The sequence below is a fragment of the Bombina bombina genome, chromosome 5 (genome assembly GCF_027579735.1).
Source record: "Bombina bombina isolate aBomBom1 chromosome 5, aBomBom1.pri, whole genome shotgun sequence".
NCBI classification, from domain to species: domain Eukaryota; kingdom Metazoa; phylum Chordata; class Amphibia; order Anura; family Bombinatoridae; genus Bombina; species Bombina bombina.
In genome coordinates, this window is record NC_069503.1 from 675,106,923 (window position 1) to 675,131,882 (window position 24,960).

At 40.7% G+C, this 24,960-nt stretch overlaps 1 protein-coding gene across 1 annotated transcript in view; it reads right to left on the reverse strand.

Annotated features, from left to right (window-relative positions):
• PIGN (phosphatidylinositol glycan anchor biosynthesis class N) overlaps positions 1–24,960 on the reverse strand; it is a 1,169,967-nt gene that overhangs the window by 110,506 nt on the left and 1,034,501 nt on the right. The window contains exon 27 of the mRNA XM_053714623.1: positions 18,844–18,886. Coding sequence (XP_053570598.1) covers positions 18,844–18,886 — 43 coding nt within the window. The remainder of the gene's footprint in view (positions 1–18,843; positions 18,887–24,960) is intronic.

A 24,960-nucleotide genomic window follows, 5' to 3' on the forward strand; every position in this document is an offset into this window, starting at 1 on the left:
GCAGCTCTGCTGGGTGATCCTCTTGCACTTCCTGTTGGGGAGGAGTTAATATCCCAGAAGTAATGATGACCCGTGGACTGACCACACTTAACAGGAGAAAGTAGTAGTTAGGTCATTTAGACTGTGCGCCATCTTGGTTGTATGCTGCTTTACAGGTTAACAGCCAAACTGCTTCAAACTTGTTAGCTGACTTCACGGAGGCCAGAAGATGAAATATCTGATCCATAAAAGTTTCCGGGCACCTAAACTGCCAAGGAAGATTGGATGACAAAGAGTGTAGCCACAGATATGCTCAAAAAAGCAGGGAATTTACTTGGAGCTCTGTCATTCAGTGGCCGTCTTACAACACCGCCAACCGGAAGTCTCTCTCGAGCCACCCTTTTAAACATAGGCCTGATCCTAGTCAGGGCCTGATCCTAGTCAGGGCCTTAACAAAGGACTGCACATCCAGAAGCTCAGCTTATCTCCTGTGCAGTAACACGCACAGGGTCGATATCTGTCCCTTCAGGGAACTAGCAGAGAGACCCTTTTCCAGCTCACCTGGGAGAAAAGATAAATTTCTGGCAACCTTTATCTTATGCCAAGAAAAAACACTCTTCTCACACCAGTGTAGGTAAGTCTGCCACACCTTATGATAGATGCGTCGAGTAACTGGCTTACAAGCCTGAATCAAAGTGTCAATGACACTCTCCAAAAAACCTCTCTTGGCTAAGGCTAAGTGATCAATCTCCACGCAGTCAGCCTCAGAGAATCTAGATTTTGATGTAGAAAGGGACCCTGTAGTAGCAGGTCCCTGCAACAGGGTAACCTTCATGGAGGAAATGAGGACATCCCCACTAGATCTGCGAACCAAGTCCTTCATGGCCAGGATGGAGCAATCAGGATCACGAGGCTTGCTTCTGTTTTATCCGAGCCACCACACAGGGGAGAAGAGGTAATGGAGGAAAAAGATATATGAGTCTGAACCTCCAAGGAACCGCCAGAGCATCTATTAGTTCTGCTTGAGGATCCCTCGATCTCGACCCATACCTGGGAAGTTTGGCATTGAGATGGGAGGCCATAAGGTCTATCTCCGGCATCCCCACTCTGCTGCATATCTCTGCAAATACCTTGAGGTGAAAAGATTGCCTGCTGAGGAAGTCTGCTTCCCAGTTGTCCACACCCAGAATGTGAATTGCTGACAGCATACAGATGTGGGTCTCCGCCCATTCTAAGATCTGAGAAACCTCCCTCATGGCTAAGGAACTCCTTGTTCCTCCCTGATGGTTGATGTAGGCTACTGAAGTTAAATTGTCTGACTGGAATCTGATAAACTGGGACGAACCCAGAAGGGGCCAAGCCTTCAGAGCATTGAAGATTGTTTGAAGTTCCAATATATTGATCGGTAAAGTGGACTCCTCCTGAGTCCACAGACCCTGTGCCCTTCTGGCACTCCAAACAGCTCCCCAGCCAGATAGACTGGCGTCCGCAGTCAAAATCTCCCAGGACGGTCTCAAGAAGCACGTGCCTTGGGACAGGTGATCTTGACAGAGCCACTAAGAGAGTGAGTCTCTCAACAGGCTGTCCAGTACTATCTGTTGTGACAGGTCGGAATGTTCACCGTTCCATTGTCTCAGCATGCATAGGTGTAAGGGTCTGAGATGGAATCTGGGAAAGGGAATGATGTCCACACAAGACACCATGAGTCTAATCACCTCCATACACTGGGCCACCGAAGGTCTCAAGGAGGCCTGGAGGGCAAGACATGCTGTTGTTAGATTGCAACGTCTATGATCTGTTAGAAAGATCTGCATGGACACGGAGTCTATAACTGTGCCCAGGACATTTACTCTGGCAGTTTATCTTTCATCCATGTGACCGAAAAAGACTTAGAAGAAATTCCTAGTGCTTCCTTGCTAGAGGAAAAGATGGTGCTTGTACCAAGATATCATCTAGGTAAGGTGCTACTGCAATACCTCGTGTTCTGGCAACCGCTAGAAGAGCCCCCCAGAATCTTTGTAAATATTTTGGGAGCAGTAGCTAAGCCAAACGGCAGAGCTATGACCTGGAAGTGCTGGTCCAGAAATGCAAACCTCAGGAACTGAAAATGTTCCTTGTGTATCGGAACGTGAAGGTATGCATGCTTCAGGTCTATGGTCGTCATAAACTGCCCTTCCTGAACCAGGGGAAGGATAGATCTTATTGTCTCCATCTTGAAGGAGGGGACGCTTAGAAATTTGTTTAGACACCTGAGGCCTTTGTGTTCAGGCGTATAATTTGCATATTCGCATCACAGATGAAGAAGTTAGCAACTCTTAATGCCTTAATTCTCTCCTGGATATCTTTGAGGGGAGATTTCACCTCAATAAGTTCAGACAGAGAGTCGCACCAATATGTTGCTGCTCCAGCCACTGTGGCTACTGCTGCCGCCAGTTGAAATAAAAATCCTGTGTGTTGGAACATTCTCCTCACGTAGGTTTCCAACTTCTCGTCCATAGGCTCTCTAAAATAAGAACTATCCTCCAGGGGGATAGTGGTATGCTTACCTAGCGTCAAAATGGCACCACCCACCTTAGGGATGGAACCCCACAATTCTAATTGAGAGTCAGCAACTGGGAACAACTTTTTAAAAAGTTGCAGAGGGAGAAAAGGAAGTTCTGATTCGTTCCCATTCGTTACTAATAATGTTCGCAATACGAACTGGTACATGAAAAGTCTGTGGCACCTTCCTGTCCTCATTAACCATGTCTAACTTAGGGATCTTTGGTTCCTCAGGGAGCTTAGCCTCTGGAACCTCTAGCGTAGACAGGACCTCCTTTAACAATATTAATGATTTATAATATTTATATTATTAAATACATAACAATATAAAAGTATCAGAAAAAAACATTTTTAAATGTTCATTTTAAAACAACCAGATCATTTTGGATATAAATTTTCATCAATTCCTGCTTACTTTATTTAAAAAAAGAAGCCTCAATCGTCTTTAAAACATGTATTTTAATCTTCACCTTGACGTGTCAAACAAAAGCCCACAAATATGGGCTGTTTGACAAACTGTCTAAATAGTCTTTCGCTTCATTATAATTAGCATGTTTTAATTGACATGGTGCGCACCCCTAATGTTGTAACATATGGGTCACACATGCGAACTGACATATTTGAAGACTTTTGCCAGGTCTTCTGAAGCGAATAATGCATGCATTTTTTTAAACAAGTCGAACCAGCTTCTAACTACACTCGCTTCTCTCCTCATCCGATTGCGCATGTGCTAGAATATTACTATTAAGTGGGCATCTGTGAATGCAGAGCTATTATGTGTTAGCTAAAACCCAGGTTGCAAATGCAAATTAGCCTCATGGTGGGTTTGAAAATACACCCACTTTTGACAGTAAATATAGTGGAAAAAGTTCAAAATGACAACGGAAGGTATTGAAGAACATTTTTAACATATAATATGCTAAGAAATTAACTGATTATAGATTTTGCCCTTTCTATCCCTTTAACCATCCTTTTAGCCTCCAATTTTCTAGCAGATGTATTGAAGTTCTTTCCTGCGTAGATGTATATTGTACATATGATCTCTATAACATAGTCACCTTAAAATCATTATCAGAATGCTTTAAAATCACATTGCCCCTTCTTTTTTTATTTAATTATTTTTTTACCATAAGCGCAAAATCATATACCTAATTCATCTTGCCAATCTTATTAGGCATGGACTTTGCAGCTTTGATCCTTCATGCTAATTTACGCCTAGATTTAGAGTTTGGCGTTAGCTGTCAAAACCAGCGTTAGAGGCTCCTAACGCTGGTTTTGGGATACCGCTGGTATTTAGAGTCAGTCAGGAAAGGGTCTAACGCTCACTTTGCAGCTGCGACTTTTCCATACCGCAGATCTCCCTACGCCATTTGCATATCCTATCTTTTCAATGGGATCTTTTAACGCCGGTATTTAGAGTCGTGGCTGAAGTGAGCGTTAGAAATATAACGACAAAACTCCAGCCGCAGAAAAAAGCCAGGAGTTAAGAGCTTTCTGGGCTAACGCCGGTTCATAAAGCTCTTAACTACTGTGCTCTAAAGTACACTAACACCCATAAGCTACCTATGTACCCCTAAACCGAAGCCCCCCCACATCGCCGCCACTCTATTAAAATTTTTTAACCCCTAATCTGCCGACCGCACACCGCCGCCACCTACATTATCCCTATGTACCCCTAATCTGCTGCCCCTAACACCGCCGACACCTACATAATATTTATTAACCCCTAATCTGCCCCCCCCCAACGTCGCCTCCACCTACCTACAATTATTAACCCCTAATCTGCCGACCGGACCTCACCGCTACTCTAATAAATGTATTAACCCCTAAAGCTAAGTCTAACCCTAACCCCCCCCCCCCAAGTTAAATATAATTTAAATCTAACGAAATCAATTAACTCTTATTAAATAAATTATTCCTATTTAAAGCTAAATACTTACCTGTAAAATAAACCCTAATATAGCTACAATATAAATTATAATTATATTGTAGCTATTTTAGGATTAATATGTATTTTACAGGCAACTTTGTATTTATTTTAACCATTGTCCCTCGAATTCCGATTGGCTGATAGGATTCTATCAGCCAATCGGAATTAAGGTAGGAAAATTCTGATTGGCTGATGGAATCAGCCAATCAGATTAAAGTTCAATCCGATTGGCTGATCCAATCAGCCAATCAGATTGAGCTTGCATTTTATTGGCTGTTCCGATCAGCCAATAAAATGCGAGCTCAATCTGATTGGCTGATACAATCAGCCAATCGGATTGAACTTGAATCTGATTGGCTGATTCCATCAGCCAATCAGAATTTTCCTACCTTAATTCCGATTGGCTGATAGAATCCTATCAGCCAATCGGAATTCGAGGGACGCCATCTTGGATGACGTCCCTTAAAGGAACCTTCATTCTGTTTTAGGACGTTGGAAGAAGAGGATGGATCCACGCCAGAGGACTTGAAGATGGAGCCGCTCGTCATCGGATGGAAGAAGATAGAAGATGCCGCTTGGATGAAGATGTCTACCGGTCCGGATCTCCTCTTCTGCCTGGATAGGATGAAGACTTCTGCCCGATGATGGACTTCTTCAGCCGCCGCTTGGATCAAGACTTCAGCCGGAGGATGGATGTCTTCAGCCCCCGCTTGGGCTTGGATCAAGACTTCAGCCGGAGGATGGACGTCTTCAGCCCCCGCTTGGGCTTGGATCAAGACATCGGAGCCTGGACCGATCGGTGATACCCGGCGTGGTGAAGATAAGGTAGGAAGATCTTCAGGGGCTCAGTGTTAGGTTTATTTAAGGGGGGTTTGGGTTAGATTAGGGGTATGTGGGTGGTGGGTTGTAATGTTGTTGGGGTATTGTATGTTTTTTTTTCCAGGCAAAAGAGCTGAATTCTTTGGGGCATGCCCCGCAAAAGGCCCTTTTAAGGGCTGGTAAGGTCTATTTTTATTTTAGAATAGGGTAGGGCATTTTTTTATTTTGGGGGGCTTTGTTATTTTATTAGGGGGCATAGAGTAGGTGTAATTAGTTTAAAATTGTTGTAATATTTTTCTAATGTTTGTAAATATTTTTTTATTTTTTGTAACTTAGTTCTTTTTTATTTTTTCTACTTTAGTTAGTTTATTTAATTGTATTTATTTGTAGGTATTTTATTTAATTAATTTATTGATAGTGTAGTGTTAGGTTTAATTGTAACTTAGATTAGGATTTATTTTACAGGTAATTTTGTAATTATTTTAACTAGGTAGCTATTAAATAGTTATTAACTATTTAATAGCTATTGTACCTGGTTAAAATAAATACAAAGTTGCCTGTAAAATAAATATTAATCCTAAAATAGCTACAATATAATTATTATTTATATTGTAGCTATATTAGGATTTATTTTACAGGTAAGTATTTAGCTTTAAATAGGAATAATTTATTTAATAAGAGTTAATTTATTTCGTTAGATTTAAATTATATTTAATTTAGGGGGGTGTTAGGGTTAGACTTAGCTTTAGGGGTTAATACATTTATTAGAGTAGCGGCGAGGTCCGGTCGGCAGATTAGGGGTTAATAATTGTAGGTAGGTGGAGGCGACATTGGGGGCGGCAGATTAGGGGTTAATAAATATAATATAGGGGTCGGCGGTGTTAGGGGCAGCAGATTAGGGGTACATAGGGATAATGTAGGTTTCGGCGATGTACGGAGCGGCAGATTAGGGGTTAAAAAAATATGCAGGGGTCAGCGATAGCGGGGGCGGCAGATAATAAGTTAATAAGTGTAAGGTTAGGGGTGTTTAGACTCGGGGTACATGTTAGGGTGTTAGGTGCAGACATAGGAAGTGTTTCCCCATAGGAAACAATGGGGCTGCATTAGGAGCTGAACGCTGCTTTTTTTGCAGGTGTTAGGTTTTTTTTTCAGCTCAAACGGCCCCATTGTTTCCTATGGGGGAATCATGCACGAGCACGTTTTTTAAGCTGGCCGCGTCCGTAAGCACCGCTGGTATTGAGAGTTGCAGTGGTGGTAAATTATGCTCTACGCTCCTTTTTTGGAGCCTAACGCAGCCATTCTGTGAACTCTAAATACCAGCGGTATTTAAAAGGTGCGGGGGGGGAAAGCCAACGTTAGCTACGCATGTCGTTACCGACAAAACTCTAAATCTAGCCGTTAGTTTCTGTCTACTCAATTTCCTTTACTAATTTTGTAGCTATCAGTTGTAAACATCATTTTTTTTTCTCTTCAGTTTACTTTTAACAAGGATGATTTTTATTTTTCTCTATCTATTCTTTTATAACCTGCTCTTTTTTCCTTATTTAACACAGATCACTTTGTTGTTTTATTCTTATTCTATGTTGTTTACTGATCGTACTTTCTTCTTATATTGTAGTAATTTACTATATCATGAAGTCACTGAAAGAATATTTGACTCTACATGAGAGTGATAGTTCCTTACATGTTTATAATGCACCTATTTTGTGTTCTACACATCTGTCTTAATAAACATTTCTAACTGAAGAGTACAATAAAATTAAAAATATTTGAAATGACAAATCAGCTGAATTACTCTCATGCATAGGAGTGACTTAAGTCTGATACATGTTCTCTGTAACTTTGATCTCATTTGATCTGTTAAAGAAAGTCTCATTGGGGCTATAATGTTTCCTAGGAAAGAGACTCTGGTCAGAGGAGAAAGTGAACTCTTTTGAATATTGATTCTCCAACCATGGTTGTGAAGAAACAGCAAAAGACTGTTGGTATGAGATTTTGCTAAAGGTAAAGATGGAGCTTATACAAATATATTGTACAGCTCTTATTACAGACAAGAGAGTTACCAGAACCTTTGTAAAAACACTGAGAGCAGTAGCCAGATCAAATAGTAGAACAACAAACTGAAAAGTTTGTCCTGATATGCAAATCTCAGGAACTAAATATGGTCTTTGTGGATAAGAATATGAGGGTTAACATCCTTCAAGTCTATCATGGACAAATATTGTCCATGTTGAGCAAGGGATAGTATAGTTTAAATTATTTCAATTTTGAAGGTTAAAACTCTGAGAAACTTGTTAGAAGTTTTAAAATCTGGAATAGGCCTAAAAGTTCCATCTTTTTTGGGAACAATAAACAGGTTGGAATAAAAATGCTGGCGATATACTAACATAGGATCTGAAACTATCACGACCATAAGTTCTAGATCCTGAACACATGGTAGAAAGGTTTAAGCCTTTAACCCCTTAACAACCAGCGTGGTACCCTATACGGTGATGGTTGTTAAGCTCTTAAAGGGACACTAAACCCAAATTTTTTCTATCGTGATTCAGATAGAGCATGCAATTTTAAGCAACTTTCTAATTTACCCCTATTATCAAATTTTCTTCATTCTCTTGGTATCTTTATTTGAAATGTAAGAATGTAAGTTTAGATGCGGCCCATTTTTGGTGAATAACCTGGGTTATTCTTGCTGATTGGTGGATAAATTCATCCACCAATAAAAAAAGTGCTGTCCAGAGTCCTGAACCAAAAAAGAAGCTTAGATGCCTTCTTTTTCAAATAAAGATAGCAAGTGAACGAAGAAAAATTGATAATAGGAGTAAATTAGAAAGTTGCTTAAAATTGCATGCTCTATCTGAATCACGAAAGAAAACAATTTGGGTTCAGTGTCCCTTTAAGGACCGCTACACTAAATAAAGAAATAAAACTATGAGGGGTGCCAGGGAGGGGGAAGGAGGGAAGAGGGAGAATGAGGTAGATGGGGATCCTAGAGTGCAGGGAAAGGATCTTAGAGGGGGGTAAATGAGGGAGAGGGAGGGAGTTGGGCAGCTACACTACAGAAAAACATGGTTTATTTTAAATTAAAATAATAGAAAAATAATAGAAAACTGGGTACTGGCAGACAGCTGCCAGAACCTAAGATTGAGGGAATTGGTTTGAAGAGGGAGGGTTAGAGAGCTTTTTGGGAGGGATCAGGGAGGTGGGAAGGTAAGGGGGTAATACTACACTAAGGACACAATAATAATAAATAAACAAAAGGGTGTAAAACTGCATACTGGCAGACTGTCTGTCAGTACTAAAGATGGGTGGTGGGGGAGGGAAGAGAGCTGTTTGAGAGGGATCAGGTAAGGATCAGGGGGTGGGAAGTGTCAGGTGGGAGGGTAATCTCTACACTAAAGATAAAATTAAAGGGCCACTGTAAGTAAATATTTTCTATGCCTGTTACTAACTAACTACCCCAAATACGCTTTTTATCAATAGCATTTCATTAACATATCTCTACCGTATATCAGAAATCTTGTCTGCAAATTTAATTGTTTTCCAAACCCACTCCATGGGTATCCTTTGCTCTGTACCAATCCGTTTACAATACCTAGGTTTCAAAAGGGCGCTGTAAACACAAAGTTATTGGTTTAAGTATTTTGAACATGCAGTGCTGAAAATAGTGGGCAGGATAACGTGACATCATCGGCGAATAAAAGATATAACTTTTAGAACGTTATGAAACTTCGTTTTGGAGAAAATATAGGTCAGTAGGTTTTAATTAATGTTTATTAACTTTAATATGTTAGTTGTTTAGCTTAAAAATTATAACAGAAAGTAATCCTTTAACCTTACAGGCTACCTGAGTAACCCCTTCACTGCTGGGAATAAAAAAAGTGTGGTGCGAGCTGCAATTAGTGGCCTTCTACTTACCAAAAAGCAATGGCAAATCAATATAGGTCTGCTATTTCTGAACAAAGGGGATACCAGAGAAGCTTTTACAACCATTTGTGCCATGATTGCAAAAGCTGTTTGTAAATAATTTCAGTGAGAAACCTAAAGATTATGAAAAAGTAGATTTTTTTTTTATTTGATCCGTTTGGCAGTGAAATGATAGCATGAAATATACCAAAATTTGGCCTAGATCAATACTTTGGGTTGTCTATTAAAAATATATACATAGTTTTGATAGAAAGATAAAATTAAAAAAAGGCTCTATCTCTGTCACTATTTCTATCACTAAATGTAGTGATGGCAAAAATGCTAAAAAAAAAATGCTAAAATTGCTCTGGTATTTTGGGAAAGTTTTAGTATGAAATACCCGGTCCTTAAGGTGTTAAAGGGTAACATGGGACAGAAGAAAGCTTTCCCTAGAAAGCCTTGATCTGAAACCCATTGTGTATCCATGAAAAACTATGTTTAGAACACAAGGATCTTTAAAAGACTAGGCCTTTCAAAAAAGATTTAATCAGCCATTATCAATTTGTTCTGTCTTTTTTATATGCACACTTTCAGATCCTACTGAGCATGTGCAAGAGTACCAGTGTATATGTATATGAGTTTGTATTTGGCTGGTGGCTGTCACATGATATAGTGGGCAAGGAAATGGAAGCAATCTTTGAAATTTCTCAAAAAAACTTGAATTATGCTTACCTGATACTTTTCTTTTCTTCAGATGGAAAGAGTCCACAGATGCATTCATTACTTTTGGGAATTAAGAACCTGGCCACCAGGAGAAGGCAAAGACACCCCAAGCCAAAGGCTTAAATACTCCTCCCACTTCCTCATCCACCAGTCATTCTGCCGAGGAACAAGGAACAGTAGAAGAAATACCAGGGAGAAAAGGTGCCAGAAGAATAACAAATAAGAGACACCCCACAGAAAAAATACAGATGGGGAGCTGTGGACTCTTTCCATCTGAAGAAAAGAAAATGATCAGGTAAGCATAAATGGAAAGAGTCCACAGCTGCAATTATTACTTTTGGGAAAACAATACCCAAGCTATAGAGGACACTGAATGCACGGGAGGGTACAATAGGCGGCCCATTCTGAGGGCACCAGGCCTGAAAAACCACAACCCAACCAAACCTCGCTTCGTCGGAGCCAGTCAAACAAACTAGAAGGAAAAGGCCCCAAGGACACTGACCCGCAGATAGTTCGAAAGCCTAACCAGAGACCGCAAGCAGAATCACTGAGCCAACACTCCTCCAGGAGAACCATTACCCAGCAGTCGGTCTCCACACAACCCTTAGTAATACAGTACCAAAATCCCCAAAAGGGAAAGAACAAGGGTAAGCCAAAGAGATAACCAAAGGTACAACAAAATCCATAAAGGAAAGACCCCCTTCAAAGGAAGGGCAAATCCACAGGGACCCGAATGGATCCCGAGAACAAGGGTAGACGACGCCCAACCCACAAGGAGCAATCGGGCATCATCAAGGAGAAGAAACATCTCCCAAAAATTGGGCAATAGCCCTGAAAAAGACAGCTGAAGACAAAGTCTTCAAAATGTCAAAACTCAGAGACTGAGCAAATAGCAATAACAAGTAGCAAACTCAGAAATTAACACCTGAGTCTAGAAACACGCTGCCACCTGTAGGAAGACACTGAGAAAATACTATCCGTGAGGGAGAAGCGGCCACACAAAATAGCAGACTCCTCCAAGACATAGATTGCTCAACCTCCAAGACAGAGGACATCTCCAGGCAATCCAGGCCGCCAAGCCTTTTCACAGATCTTAAAGGGGGAGAGGCACAGAACCTCCAAAAGGAAGGTCTACTATCATCCCCAAGACCTGAGGATGAACAACAGATCTCAGATCCAAGGTCTAGCCAGACCAGCCCAAGCAACGGCAGATCTGAAAGCAAGGGAATCGAAAGGAACCCAAAGACCGGCCCCCAAAAGGGCGGAAGAATGGACACAGCCATTTCAACCTAAAGACAAATGAGCAGGCGTTAGACGATCTAGCAAGGCCATCCGACTAAGTCTCAATGTGGAGCCAGCAGCTCCCCAGATGGACAGGAACAACTCAAAGAGCAGACCAATCCCAGAACCAGATAAACATCTGTTCCAACCTCCCAAACACAGGAGAGGCCCCTAAAAAGGGAACCACACCTCCGTAAGGAGGACAACAAGCCCCCTGAAGAGGAGAGCATCGATAAACCCCTGCCCATAAGCCAGGAAATCATAAGAAGAACCGAGAGGACACAAGGCCATGTCACTGACAAACACCGAAGAACCCCATAAAACACCATCGTGCTAGCCCACATACCAGGCGCAAAGTGACAGCTGAGCAACCGCAGACCCTCCATTTGCTAGGCAGAAGAGCCCACCATCAGGTTACATCAGTTGGCTGTCCCAAGGGAACCGTATTGTCCGGCACAAGACAAGCCCCAAGGAGCCCTGGCTCTGAGTAAATCTGGCCAAATTGTAAAGCAGAAAAGCCAGAACAAGGGCTAGGCCCAAGTACCCCGGAAACTGGAACCCGTCCGGCCAGTCTTATTATCATAAGGTCGGGTAACATCCCACTGCAGGATCCACAAAGAGAAAATGCTGAGTAAACCCTCGACAACCGGAAGATCAGGACAAGAAGCCTGGGCCCCAAAAATGTTTAGATAAAACAATTTTCCAGGAACATAAATCCCTCGTCTGATAAAAAATAAACAGACCTCCCAGGGAAAAAAATCCAGAATAACCCGGATAACAAGAGCAAGAAGCCCTTGCAGGCCCCGACCCAAAAGGAAGAGACCACCCCTTGCAGGAGCCCAATACTCCAAAGAGCCAGGGCCATAAAAGGACACTAGAGCTAACAGGCGTCCAAGCAACATTAACATGACTCTGTATGAAAATGCGGCTAATCCCCCTAAGGGACACAGGACGCTGCTCATTTTATCAACCTTGAAAGGAGGAAAAAGGCTGAGTAGACCTCGTTGGGGATCGAGCTAGCAACCCTCAGATTGCTACAGAACAGAGTAGCCACTGAGCATTAGAATGCTGAGCTAATTGTCCAACTAGCCACGAGCTCCAGACACAAGGGGAACAGTGAGGACAAGTCACCCAAATAGAGCAACATCAAGCCTACACATCACCTCAGACTCGAAATCAGAGGACAGTAAAACATAGGTATGAATGCCTCCTGGATAGCAATACCTGACTCATATAAGTGGAAAAAGCACTAGGACCTCTTCTATCCCAAGAAAGAGATGCAGAGCATTCCCAACATCGAGAAAGGACCCCTAACCGGAGCCCAAAAGGACCTTACTGTCTAATGTCCTGAAAAAGGAACAACCAACTCCTGAAGGGAATCCAAGTCCCCCGAAGACAATCCATCCACAAGGAGAAATGGGCAATCCAAGAGGTCTCAATGAAGAAGAGAACCACTAAAGGAACAAGTCCAAAAAGAATAATTTCCTAAAGCAACACTGCCACGACCGGTGGAAAGAGGCACTAAACCCACTCATTTTCCCACCACATGGGAAGGAAAACTCTAGGTTCCGAGGTATCGGAAACGACAGAGTCACACAGCAAAATTCACTGACCCAGTCACCAGAGAGACGCTATTTAGGACTGAAACAATCCCGAGAGCCACACGGCCCCGCAAGTCCTCTTGAGAATGCTTAGCTGAAACTTGTAAAACAAATAACAAGAACATAAATAATGTTAAGAGCACTCAGCACCCCAACCTGACCAGCAAGGTATAATAGGCATCACGTGACTGAATAAGAAGATCTGAACCCAAGCAGGACCAGCCTGCAAGCAGTGTCATAACTGCCAAACATGGACTAACATGTCCCGAACAACTTCCGTAGAAGCAAACAGCGAGTATGGATCCCAGAGATTTTTTAAGTTCCCACAGGAAACATAGTATGATAAAGAAATAAAATTCATCCTAACCGGATAAAATAAAATAACAGGCAACCCGAGGGTTAACGTCCAAGAAGAACAGAAAGATCCGCAGGACCAGCCTAACAGAAACCTTGTTCTTCCAACAAAACTGGGAAGGATCTCAATAACAAGACTTAAAGGAGATTACTTCATCCCCCCTTGTCTAACGAGGTGAGCCATTCGAAGGAGGAGATTGATGAGTCCCATAACCGAGAAGGATAGGGTCCCCAAACAGCTCAAAAATGTGTCTGAGTAAAACTCGAAGGCACAAACACCCAGGAACAGTTACACCCACATGGAACTGCACATGCCCTCCAGTGACCGAGAGACCTGGGACAGTTGGGCATGAGCATAATCGCAAATAAACATCTGTACTTTGTAGACGAGCAAGTGCCAAAAGTATGTAATAGCGAAAACGTGCCACAACCTCCGGGGGGAACAATCCACCCTCCGAGTAGGAAAACACATAACCTGGGTTACCCGCATGTGTAGTAGTAGTAGTAGGGAGCAGTAGGGAACTCGCCTCCCGGAGGACAGGGCCCCCCAGAGGTGGATGGCTCAGCAGTCCTTTGAATCCCTGAGCCCAAGGGACAGGGCGCTCTAGGACGGCCTAAAGAACATAACTGACTGACCTGAGTGAATGGAGCTAATTCGCATTCGTCACAGGACGAAGAATCTGAATCAGCAATTTGAACAATCTCACCATCAGCATCCTCCATAACTGGATAAAGGATACCAAAAAAATGGACTATATAAAAGAAATAAAAAAAAATAAATGGCACCTGACACCCACAATGGCTGGGGCACTCACCACTTATTATTATTATCGGTTATTTGTAGAGCGCCAACAGATTCTGCAGCGCTATAAACAAAAGTGGAGTACAACAAAACAATTAAAGGGATCAAATGGGTAGAGGGCCCTGCCAAGAGTTGCACTGTTGTAGTCAGCTCTTAAGAAGGTGATCAACAAACAGCTGGACTCTTAGGCTTACATGCTAAGGGGGTTCAGGGGATAGCAATGGAGGAGATGAACTGATATAAAGAAAGGTTAGCGTAGGTTGTATGCATCCCTGAACAGTAGAGTCTTTAGGGAGCACTTGAAGCTTTTAAAACTAGAAGAGAGTCTTGTGGAGCGAGACAGAGAGTTCCACAAGATGGGAGCCAGTCTGGAGAAGTCCTGTAAACGGGAGTGTGATGAGGTGACAAGAGAGGAGGAGAGTAGGAGGTTGTGAGCAGAGCGAAGGGGACGGGAGGGAGAGTATCTGGAGACAAGGTCTGAGATATAGGGGGGAGCAGTGCAGTTGAGGGCTTTGTATGTCAGAATAAGAATTTTGTGTTTGATCCTAGAGGCAAGAGGAAGCCAGTGAAGGGATTGGCAGAGAGGTGCAGCAGATGAAGCGCACGTCTAAGGAAGATGAGTCTGGCAGAGGCATTCATTATGGATTGTAAAGGAGCTAGGCGGCAGGTGGGGACCAGAGAGGACAGAGTCGCAGTAATCGAGGCGGGAGAGAATGAGAGAGTGGATTAAAATCTTAGTTGGTTCACCACCTCCTATGAACCAGACACCAGCGGACTAGAATTCTCCATCACCACACAGTCAGGAATGCGGAAATGGGAGACCAGAGCGTAGACACGCCCGGTCACAAGGTGAACCGTACAGTCCAAAAAAAAGTGTGCCCAACCGTAAGGTGGCGTAACTTCGAAAGGCCGTTATGTTCCAAAAAGCCACAAGCTCAGTTAACACTACACATAAGCAGATTGAATCACATAACAAACATGATTAAAAACCCCCATGTTCAATAATCCCCCTCAGGAGATATTAACCCTTGATTCCAAGATACTAAAGGAGTCCTACTGAGACCCTGTATTTTTCATGCGAGTTCGCAGGAACAAATGAGTTACGGTACAATCATGAAGAAGTAACATGAAACGATCTTACCGGAATCTACGCCTTGGAACAGGAACACGGCCCTTCAAGTGTGACAGATAGTAGCCTCGCCTCCGCCATGGACTTGAGAGAAGGAAGCAGGCAGTGAAGCAAAGTTCGACAATCCAGATTGCTTGTGGAGTTGTTAAAATGAGTCAGGATGGTTTCACAGAAAGACTCTTCCTGCATCTCCGGACTCTAACTTTCATCCAAGCCCTCACGAGACGAAAACAAACTTCTGACACTTCTCTGCCAACCTCCTGGGACGAAAGGCAAAGAATGACTGGGGGATGAGGGAAGTGGGAGGAGTATATTTAAGCCTTTGGTGTGTCTTTGCCTCCTCCTGGCAGCCAGGTTCTTAATTCCCAAAAGTAATGAATGCAGCTGTGGACTTTTTCCATTTATGACGAAAACTAATCTACTGATAATTTGAAACTCAGAGTAATTGCTATTGAATTGGGTTTTATTGTATATTTGTAGATTCGGTGATTCTTCTGTATATATCGGTCTTTTAAGAAAACTAATATTTCAGATAAAGAATAAGCTAGGTAAGATATTAAGTAGGCCACATGATAATTTAGTAAAGTGCACAAAGTAAGGTTTCAAAAGAAGTTCTGACTATTGATACATATAAAATTGGAAAATCATCATGATACACTTTTCAAATAACAGGTAATAGTGAAAAACATTTTTTTAAACAACCAATAGCTGATGTATAGACAATTAAACATTTTATATTTTCAAGCTATGTACAAATTTAATTAGCTCTCTCAATTGAATTGAATAATAATTTCCTACATTTTTAGATTCCTAGGAATTTAATGGCTTGACAAATTCCTGGCACTGGTTATTCCTCTGTGGTTTCAGCATATTTAAGGTAGACTGAATATAGCACTGTGACTTTTTTTTTTTTTGCATAAGAAAAAAAATATCTGAAACATAGCAAGCCTATGATTAATACTGGAGCAAGAAGCATCACAGTGTTTCAACCCAACACTCAAACGTTTCACAAATAGATGTTTGTGCAATTAGACACAGCAACGTGTGAGCATTGATTCAACAGTGGTTGATTTATGCATTTGTGTGTCCCCCCACCAATCACTAGGATTAAATAAAATGTGCTTATTAGAGTTATAAGTTTAGTAGTCTGTAACTGGCCAAATATGCCACAGTATAGGTGATTATCAGAGTGAAAAACTTAAAAGAGCCTTTGCTAGGTAATGGCTTTTATTGCTCTTATGATCATTACTAATTCTTTAAGCAATATCAAAATGTTGTTAACGTGTAAAATAATGTATTTTACTAATGAGACTGTATTTGTGTTTTACAAAAGACCACCCCGCTAAAATGTTACCCAGTATTAAGCTGAAATTAGCCAGTATTAAAAATGTAAAATTTTTATTGCACAAGTTATCATTTAATACTTTTATATTAAATTATGCAACTCATGTGTGCTTCAGCTATCTGAAAATATACAATATGAGAAAATATTACACTGCTGCCATCTGGAATCCTTCATTATGCCACCCGGGTGGCAAAATGTCCTGTGGAAAACACTGTAATGGCTCAGTGTCTCTCATTTGTGGAAACAAGCAGGTGGGTGTGCTCTTCAATAGAAAAATATAGCTGAGACAATACAGTCACTGGTTGGCTGTATTGTTCATGGTCTTGTTTTTTTTTTTTTGGTTTTGATTTTTTTGGCTGCCAAGCTGAAGAATTGCAATTAAGGTAACTTTTTTTTTTTAATGTAACATATTATATGCATAACCCCTCTATAGGCTGAACAGGAAGAATTGTGTTAAATGTCACATTAAAAGCCAGCTGGGACTGTGAACTCTAACTTCAGGGTCTGACTGAACTATGAGCTCCCTTTAGAAAAATGTGGTAATGACGTTATTTCAACACACAAACCTAAGTGTTCCCTACATTGTAACACATACATTACAATAAAGAACTCTGCTCAACATAATACAAATTTGATTTACCTTGTTTTTAGGATCTGCACTATAACCAAAATCTACAAAAAAATGTTTACATTAAAAAACATTTGTAGTGTCTGCAAAAACATTTCTAAAGTGCATACTGGGACTGGGAGGTACGTGGGAGTGGTATGGGTGATCAAAGCTTTAAATCTTGGGGCCCAATTCTCAAAAACTTGCCTGGATGGAGAGAAATCATCAGCTTATTTTATTGATTACTATACTTTACTATATTGTAAAGTAAGTGTATATATTATACACACACACACATATATATATTATCGGTTATTTGTAGAGCACATACACACACACACACACATATATATATATATATATATATATATATATATATATATATATATATATATATATATATATATATATATATATAAATTATACTCACTGTGTATACAGTATCTCACAAAAGTGAGTACACCCCTCACATTTTTGTAAATATTTTATTATATCGTTTCATGTGACAACACTAAGCAAATGACACTTTGCTACAACGTAAAGTAGTGAGTGTACAGCCTGTATAACAGTGTAAATTTGCTGTCCCCTCAAAATAACTCAACACACAGCCATTAATGTCTAAACCGTTGGCAACAAAAGTTAGTACACCCCTAAGTGGAAATGTCCAAATTGGGCCCAAAGTGTCAATATTTTGTGTGGCCACCATTATTTTCCAGCACTGCTTTAACCTTCTTGGGCATGGAGTTCACCAGAGCTTCACAGGTTGCCACTGGAGTCCTCTTCTACTCCTCCATGATGACATCACGTAGCTGGTGGATGCTAGAGACAACTGTTGTTTTTGATAGTTTTTTGCATTTAGCATTAAATTGGAATTTAGTTTGTAGCAATCCACTGACTATTACCATTTTTTAAATTCAAATTTAACCTTTAATGTGTATTGGTAACTAAGGGTTAATGATTTAGTGTTGGACAATGCTGCCTTCTCCTTTTCTTCTTACTTTATCCCATTTCTATCTATTTCTTGGATTCTTCTTACTTTTTCCTAACTTGCAATTATAGTATTATTATTAATACACAGCCTCCTAGCACCATTAATTGCTACATAAATGAACAGGTAGCAATTATTTGTCAAATCATTCCATTGATTATCTGTGTGGTGCTGTTACTTTAAAATAATATATATATATATATATATATATAAATATACACACACACATACAAATTACAAACAGATCCTTCCTCAGTAATGTCAGCTGTAAAATATAAGAACAATGAAAGCTTATGCTGACAATATCATTACTTTATAAAAGAAACTGATAGATTCCTCCTACTTTCAAAATGATGTATTCCCCAAGGAATACCACTAATCATTTTATCAGACAGTTGATATCTAAAGCAGAGATGCCAAGTGTGTGGCTCACTAGTTACAGTTGTACATCCTATCAGTTTTACAGTTTCACTGTGTCATACCTACAGTCATCTTTTAATAATTACCAATGTTGGTAACTTTTACTAATTCGATTGAAGAAAAAAAAAAAAGCAAATACGTGAAGAGTCAAAGTAACTCAAGTTAAATTTAATATTTTCCTTAAAGCTAAGGCAAATTAGTTTATGTGACTCTATTAGACATTTCTATTTACAACAGAAAATTTATGGACTATGACTGATTACAGAACGAGAAATTTATTGAAAGAATTTCTGCCCATGACTGTCCAATTTTGCAAAACAAACAAAACTACTTCAGTGCTAAAATTCTATGAATATTATAGAATCTTACTGGAACACAGTCTGCCTCCTTTATTGACTTAAAATGTTTAACAATAACTTACCAGAGACATAATATCCGATATCACAAGAACAATGAGATAAACGCTGAAAGTGAGAAAAAAAAAAGAAAAAGTGTTATGTCTAATAATTTAATTTATAACACATACATTATTAGTGCTGGATAAAAAACACAAGTGTACCAAGAATATAATTAGCCTAAACAGGTCTTTTTTATTTCAGTAGGATACATTATATCAACTGATAACTTAAGTTTAAACACTGGTAATTAGGGTCCGAAGGGATTAACGTCTAATCAGATGGCGAGAATTTGTATTGCAGTGGAGGAATCATATGTATGTTTCAAAGAGACAGGGAAATAAATATTGTAGACTTATGTCTGACGGAAAAATATAATCTGACAAAAGCAAACAAGCGAGGAGAGAGCAGAAGGGAAAGAATACAATACTAAGGCATAAAAGAATAAGAAATACGTCTGAAAGACTATTGGGCCAGATTACGAATGGCGCATTAACAGTTACGCGCAAGTTAAAAGGGGTTTATCGCGTCTGCGCACGTGTCGAGTTTGTATTACAAGTTGAAAGAAAACGAGAGCGCTTGAGTGCAATTGAAGTTAATGCTTGTTGGGATAGCATGTCCTCAGAGCTCTAGTCAAAAAAGTGTCACAACACACATCAAAAATACATTGAAAAGTACAGATACATTCATATTAACACTATCTGATAAAATTATTAAAAACACTATCGTAAATTCCTGCTAAAAGTGAAAGTGCAGACATAGCTGTAATCTACACAGTCATTGGTTGCACACTCTACTAAATCATTTATAACTGTCCCTAATTGGCCTTAGCAGAAAAAGAAGGGGAGAGTTTCCCAAAACGTCACGTATGATGTATTAAAGGAATTGATTTAATTCTGCAAGTAAATCCAGTGAGTGATGCATTTTATGTTGTTTCTATGCTGCATTCTGGCACCCAGGTACTTTGATCCTGTTTTGTTTGTAAGAGTGCACAACTAGAAACTGTATTATATATATATGAGGAAGGGGAAAGTTTGTCCCCTAAACGCCAATAATAAAGTGTCCTGTTTAGAAGCTGTAATGTATTGCAGCTCCAAGAAATGAATTGTATGTGTCCCTTTAAAATATTAATAATTAAAATTAAAATAGCCTTACCTATTTACGTACTTCTACTGTGTTTAACTCATTTGTGGGGGTTAAACACATAGCAGTGCAGGGTAACTAGTCTTAAAGGCACACTAATGCATAATAAATATACAATGCACTTAGTTTGAATTTCATATAAGTAGTAGATTTCATAGTTAGTTTTAGCCACAAGCCAATCACAAAATGGATATACGTATATTCTGTGACCCTTGCACATGCTCACTAATAGCTCGTTCCTCAGAAAGTTTGCATATAAAAAGATTGTGCATATTTAGATAATGAACGAGAATTTGAAAGTTGTTTAAAATAGTGTGCTCTATCTGAATTACAAAAGTTTAATTTTGATTTGAGTGGTCATTTAAATTACATTACAGTGAATTAGAGCATTTCATTTTCGACTATTATGGCTCTTTACTTTGTAGAAAGTAATGAAGTTCTGTGGAATGCGGAATTTTATAGGGGTGAATCAGTTTAAAAGGGGAACACCTATCACTCTGTTAACTAAATAAGTGTACTGTGAATTTTGAAGAAATGTCACCACCATAAAACTAGTGAGATAAACCAGAGAGACATGCAGGTGTAAAATTCTTACAACATATAATTGGAGTTGTGAAAGAATTTCCGACACAACCAACAAACATCCCTTTCCAGTCCAAGGAAATACCCTGCCTGGTCCACTCCCTGAAACTTCAAGATTTATTTACATACATAGAAACAATACAGTGCTATATCAACCGATAAAGCCTGTCTTAATTCTAGAAGTTGTAGGTGCATACATTTTCCTTCTCAGCATTACCAGGAGAAAAAATAGGGAGCAATGTGACAGATAGTACACTATAAAGTGTATAATGTAAAACCAGTCTGTAAAATGTTAAAAGAAATATACACATATCTGCTAGATGCCCAATATATTGATATATCTTACACATACTCCTAAACAGCTCATTAGCTTTAAAGGGACACTGAACCCAATTTTTTTCTTTCATGATTCAGACAGAGCATGCAATTTTAAGCAACTTTCTAATTTACTCCTAATATCAGTTTTTCGGTATCTTTATTTGAATGTAAGCTTTTAAGCCAGCCCATCTTTGGTTCAGCACCTGGGTAGCGCTTGCTGATTGGTGGCTAAAGGTAGCCACCAATCAGCAAGTGCTATTCAGGGTGCTGAACCAAAAATGGGCCGGCTCATAAGCTTAGATTCCTGCTTTTCCAAATAAAGATACAGAGAGAATGAAGAAAAATGTATAATACAAGTAAATTAGAAAGTTGCTTAAAATTGCATGCATTATTTATATCACAAAATAAAAAATGTGGGTTCAGTATCCCTTTAGCAAACACTTACATCTGAAAAACAGAATTTATGCTTACCTGATAAATTACTTTCTCCAACGGTGTGTCCGGTCCACGGCGTCATCCTTACTTGTGGGATATTCTCTTCCCCAACAGGAAATGGCAGAGTCCCAGCAAAGCTGGTCACATGATCCCTCCTAGGCTCCGCCCACCCCAGTCATTCGACCGACGGACAGGAGGAAATATATATAGGAGAAACCATATGATACCGTGGTGACTGTAGTTAGAGAAAATAATTAATCAGACCTGATTAAAAAACCAGGGCGGGCCGTGGACCGGACACACCGTTGGAGAAAGTAATTTATCAGGTAAGCATAAATTCTGTTTTCTCCAACATTGGTGTGTCCGGTCCACGGCGTCATCCTTACTTGTGGGAACCAATACCAAAGCTTTAGGACACGGATGAAGGGAGGGAGCAAATCAGGTCACCTAAATGGAAGGCACCACGGCTTGCAAAACCTTTCTCCCAAAAATAGCCTCCGAAGAAGCAAAAGTATCAAATTTGTAAAATTTGGCAAAAGTGTGCAGTGAAGACCAAGTCGCTGCCTTACATATCTGGTCAACAGAAGCCTCGTTCTTGAAGGCCCATGTGGAAGCCACAGCCCTAGTGGAGTGAGCTGTGATTCTTTCAGGAGGCTGCCGTCCGGCAGTCTCATAAGCCAATCGGATAATGCTTTTAAGCCAAAAGGAAAGAGAGGTAGAAGTCGCTTTTTGACCTCTCCTTTTACCAGAATAAACAACAAACAAGGAAGATGTTTGTCTGAAATCTTTAGTAGCCTCTAAATAGAATTTTAGAGCACGGACTACGTCCAAATTGTGTAACAAACGTTCCTTCTTTGAAACTGGATTCAGACACAAAGAAGGTACAACTATCTCCTGGTTAATATTTTTGTTGGAAACAACTTTCGGAAGAAAACCAGGCTTAGTACGCAAAACCACCTTATCTGCATGGAACACCAGATAGGGCGGAGAACACTGCAGAGCAGATAACTCTGAAACTCTTCTAGCAGAAGAAATTGCAACCAAAAACAAAACTTTCCAAGATAATAACTTAATATCTACGGAATGTAAGGGTTCAAACGGAACCCCTTGAAGAACTGAAAGAACTAGATTTAGACTCCAGGGAGGAGTCAAAGGTCTGTAAACAGGCTTGATCCTAACCAGAGCCTGAACAAATGCTTGAACATCTGGCACAGCTGCCAGTCTTTTGTGAAGTAAAACAGATAAAGCAGAGATCTGTCCCTTCAGAGAACTTGCAGATAATCCTTTCTCCAAACCTTCTTGTAGAAAGGATAGAATCTTAGGAATTTTTATCTTGTTCCATGGGAATCCTTTAGATTCACACCAACAGATATATTTTTTCCATATTTTATGGTAAATTTTTCTAGTTACAGGCTTTCTAGCCTGAATCAGAGTATCTATTACAGAATCTGAAAACCCACGCTTTGATAAAATCAAGCGTTCAATCTCCAAGCCGTCAGTTGGAGGGAAACCAGATTCGGATGTTCGAATGGACCCTGAACAAGAAGGTCCTGTCTCAAAGGTAGCTTCCATGGTGGAGCCGATGACATATTCACCAGGTCTGCATACCAAGTCCTGCGTGGCCACGCAGGAGCTATCAAGATCACCGAGGCCCTCTCCTGATTGATCCTGGCTACCAGCCTGGGGATGAGAGGAAACGGTGGGAATACATAAGCTAGGTTGAAGGTCCAAGGTGCTACTAGTGCATCTACTAGGGTCGCCTTGGGATCCCTGGATCTGGACCCGTAGCAAGGAACCTTGAAGTTCTGACGAGACGCCATCAGATCCATGTCTGGAATGCCCCATAATTGAGTTATTTGGGCAAAGATTTCCGGATGGAGTTCCCACTCCCCCGGATGGAATGTCTGACGACTCAGAAAATCCGCTTCCCAATTTTCCACTCCTGGGATGTGGATCGCAGACAAGTGGCAGGAGTGATCCTCCGCCCATTGAATTATCTTGGTCACTTCTTTCATCGCCAGGGAACTCCTTGTTCCCCCCTGATCATTGATATATGCAACGGTCGTCATGTTGTCTGACTGAAACCTTATGAATTTGGCCTTTGCTAGTTGAGGCCAAGCTCTGAGAGCATTGAATATCGCTCTCAGTTCCAGAATGTTTATCGGGAGAAGAGACTCTTCCCGAGACCATAGACCCTGAGCTTTCAGGGATTCCCAGACCGCGCCCCAGCCCACTAGGCTGGCGTCGGTCGTCACAATGACCCACTCTGGTCTGCGGAAGCTCATTCCCTGTGACAGATTGTCCAGGGTCAGCCACCAACGGAGTGAATCTCTGGTCTTTTGATCTACTTGAATCGTCGGAGACAAGTCTGTATAATCCCCATTCCACTGTCTGAGCATGCACAGTTGTAATGGTCTTAGATGAATTCGTGCAAAAGGAACTATGTCCATTGTTGCAACCATCAATCCTATTACTTCCATGCACTGCGCTATGGAAGGACGAGGAACAGAATGAAGTACTTGACAAGAGCTTAGAAGTTTTGATTTTCTGACCTCTGTCAGAAAAATCCTCATTTCTAAGGAATCTATTATTGTTCCCAAGAAGGGAACTCTTGTTGACGGGGACAGAGAACTTTTTTCTTTGTTCACCTTCCATCCGTGAGATCTGAGAAAGGCTAGGACGATGTCCGTATGAGCCTTTGCTTTTGACAGGGACGACGCTTGAATCAGGATGTCGTCCAAGTAAGGTACTACTGCAATGCCCCTTGGTCTTAGAACCGCTAGAAGGGACCCTAGTACCTTTGTGAAAATCCTTGGAGCAGTGGCTAATCCAAATGGAAGTGCCACAAACTGGTAATGCTTGTCCAGAAAAGCGAACCTTAGGAACTGATGATGTTCCTTGTGGATAGGAATATGTAGGTACGCATCCTTTAAATCCACGGTAGTTATAAATTGATTTTCCTGGATAGTAGGTAGGATCGTTCGAATAGTTTCCATTTTGAACGATGGTACCCTGAGAAATTTGTTTAGGATCTTTAGATCCAAAATTGGTCTGAATGTTCCCTCTTTTTTGGGAACTATGAACAGATTGGAATAAAATCCCATTCCTTGTTCTCTTATTGGAACTGGATGTATCACTCCCATCTTTAACAGGTCTTCTACACAATGTAAGAATGCCTGTCTCTTTATTTGGTTTGAAGATAATTGAGACCTGTGGAACCTTCCCCTTGGGGGTAGTTCCTTGAATTCCAGGAGATAACCTTGAGAAACTATTTCTAGCGCCCAAGGATCCTGAACATCTCTTGCCCAAGCCTGAGCAAAGAGAGAAAGTCTGCCCCAAACTAGATCCGGTCCCGAATCGGGGGCTATCCCTTCATGCTGTTTTGGTAGCAGTGGTAGGCTTCTTGGCCTGCTTACCCTTGTTCCAGCCTTGCATTGGTTTCCAGGCTGGTTTGGGTTGTGAAGTATTACCCTCTTGCTTAGAGGATACAGAATTAGAGACTGGTCCGTTTCTGCGAAAGGGACGAAAATTAGGCTTATTATTAGCCTTAAAAGACCTATCCTGTGGGAGGGCGTGGCCCTTTCCCCCAGTGATGTCTGAAATAATCTCTTTCAAATCAGGTCCAAATAATATTTTACCTTTGAAAGGAATGTTAAGCAATTTTG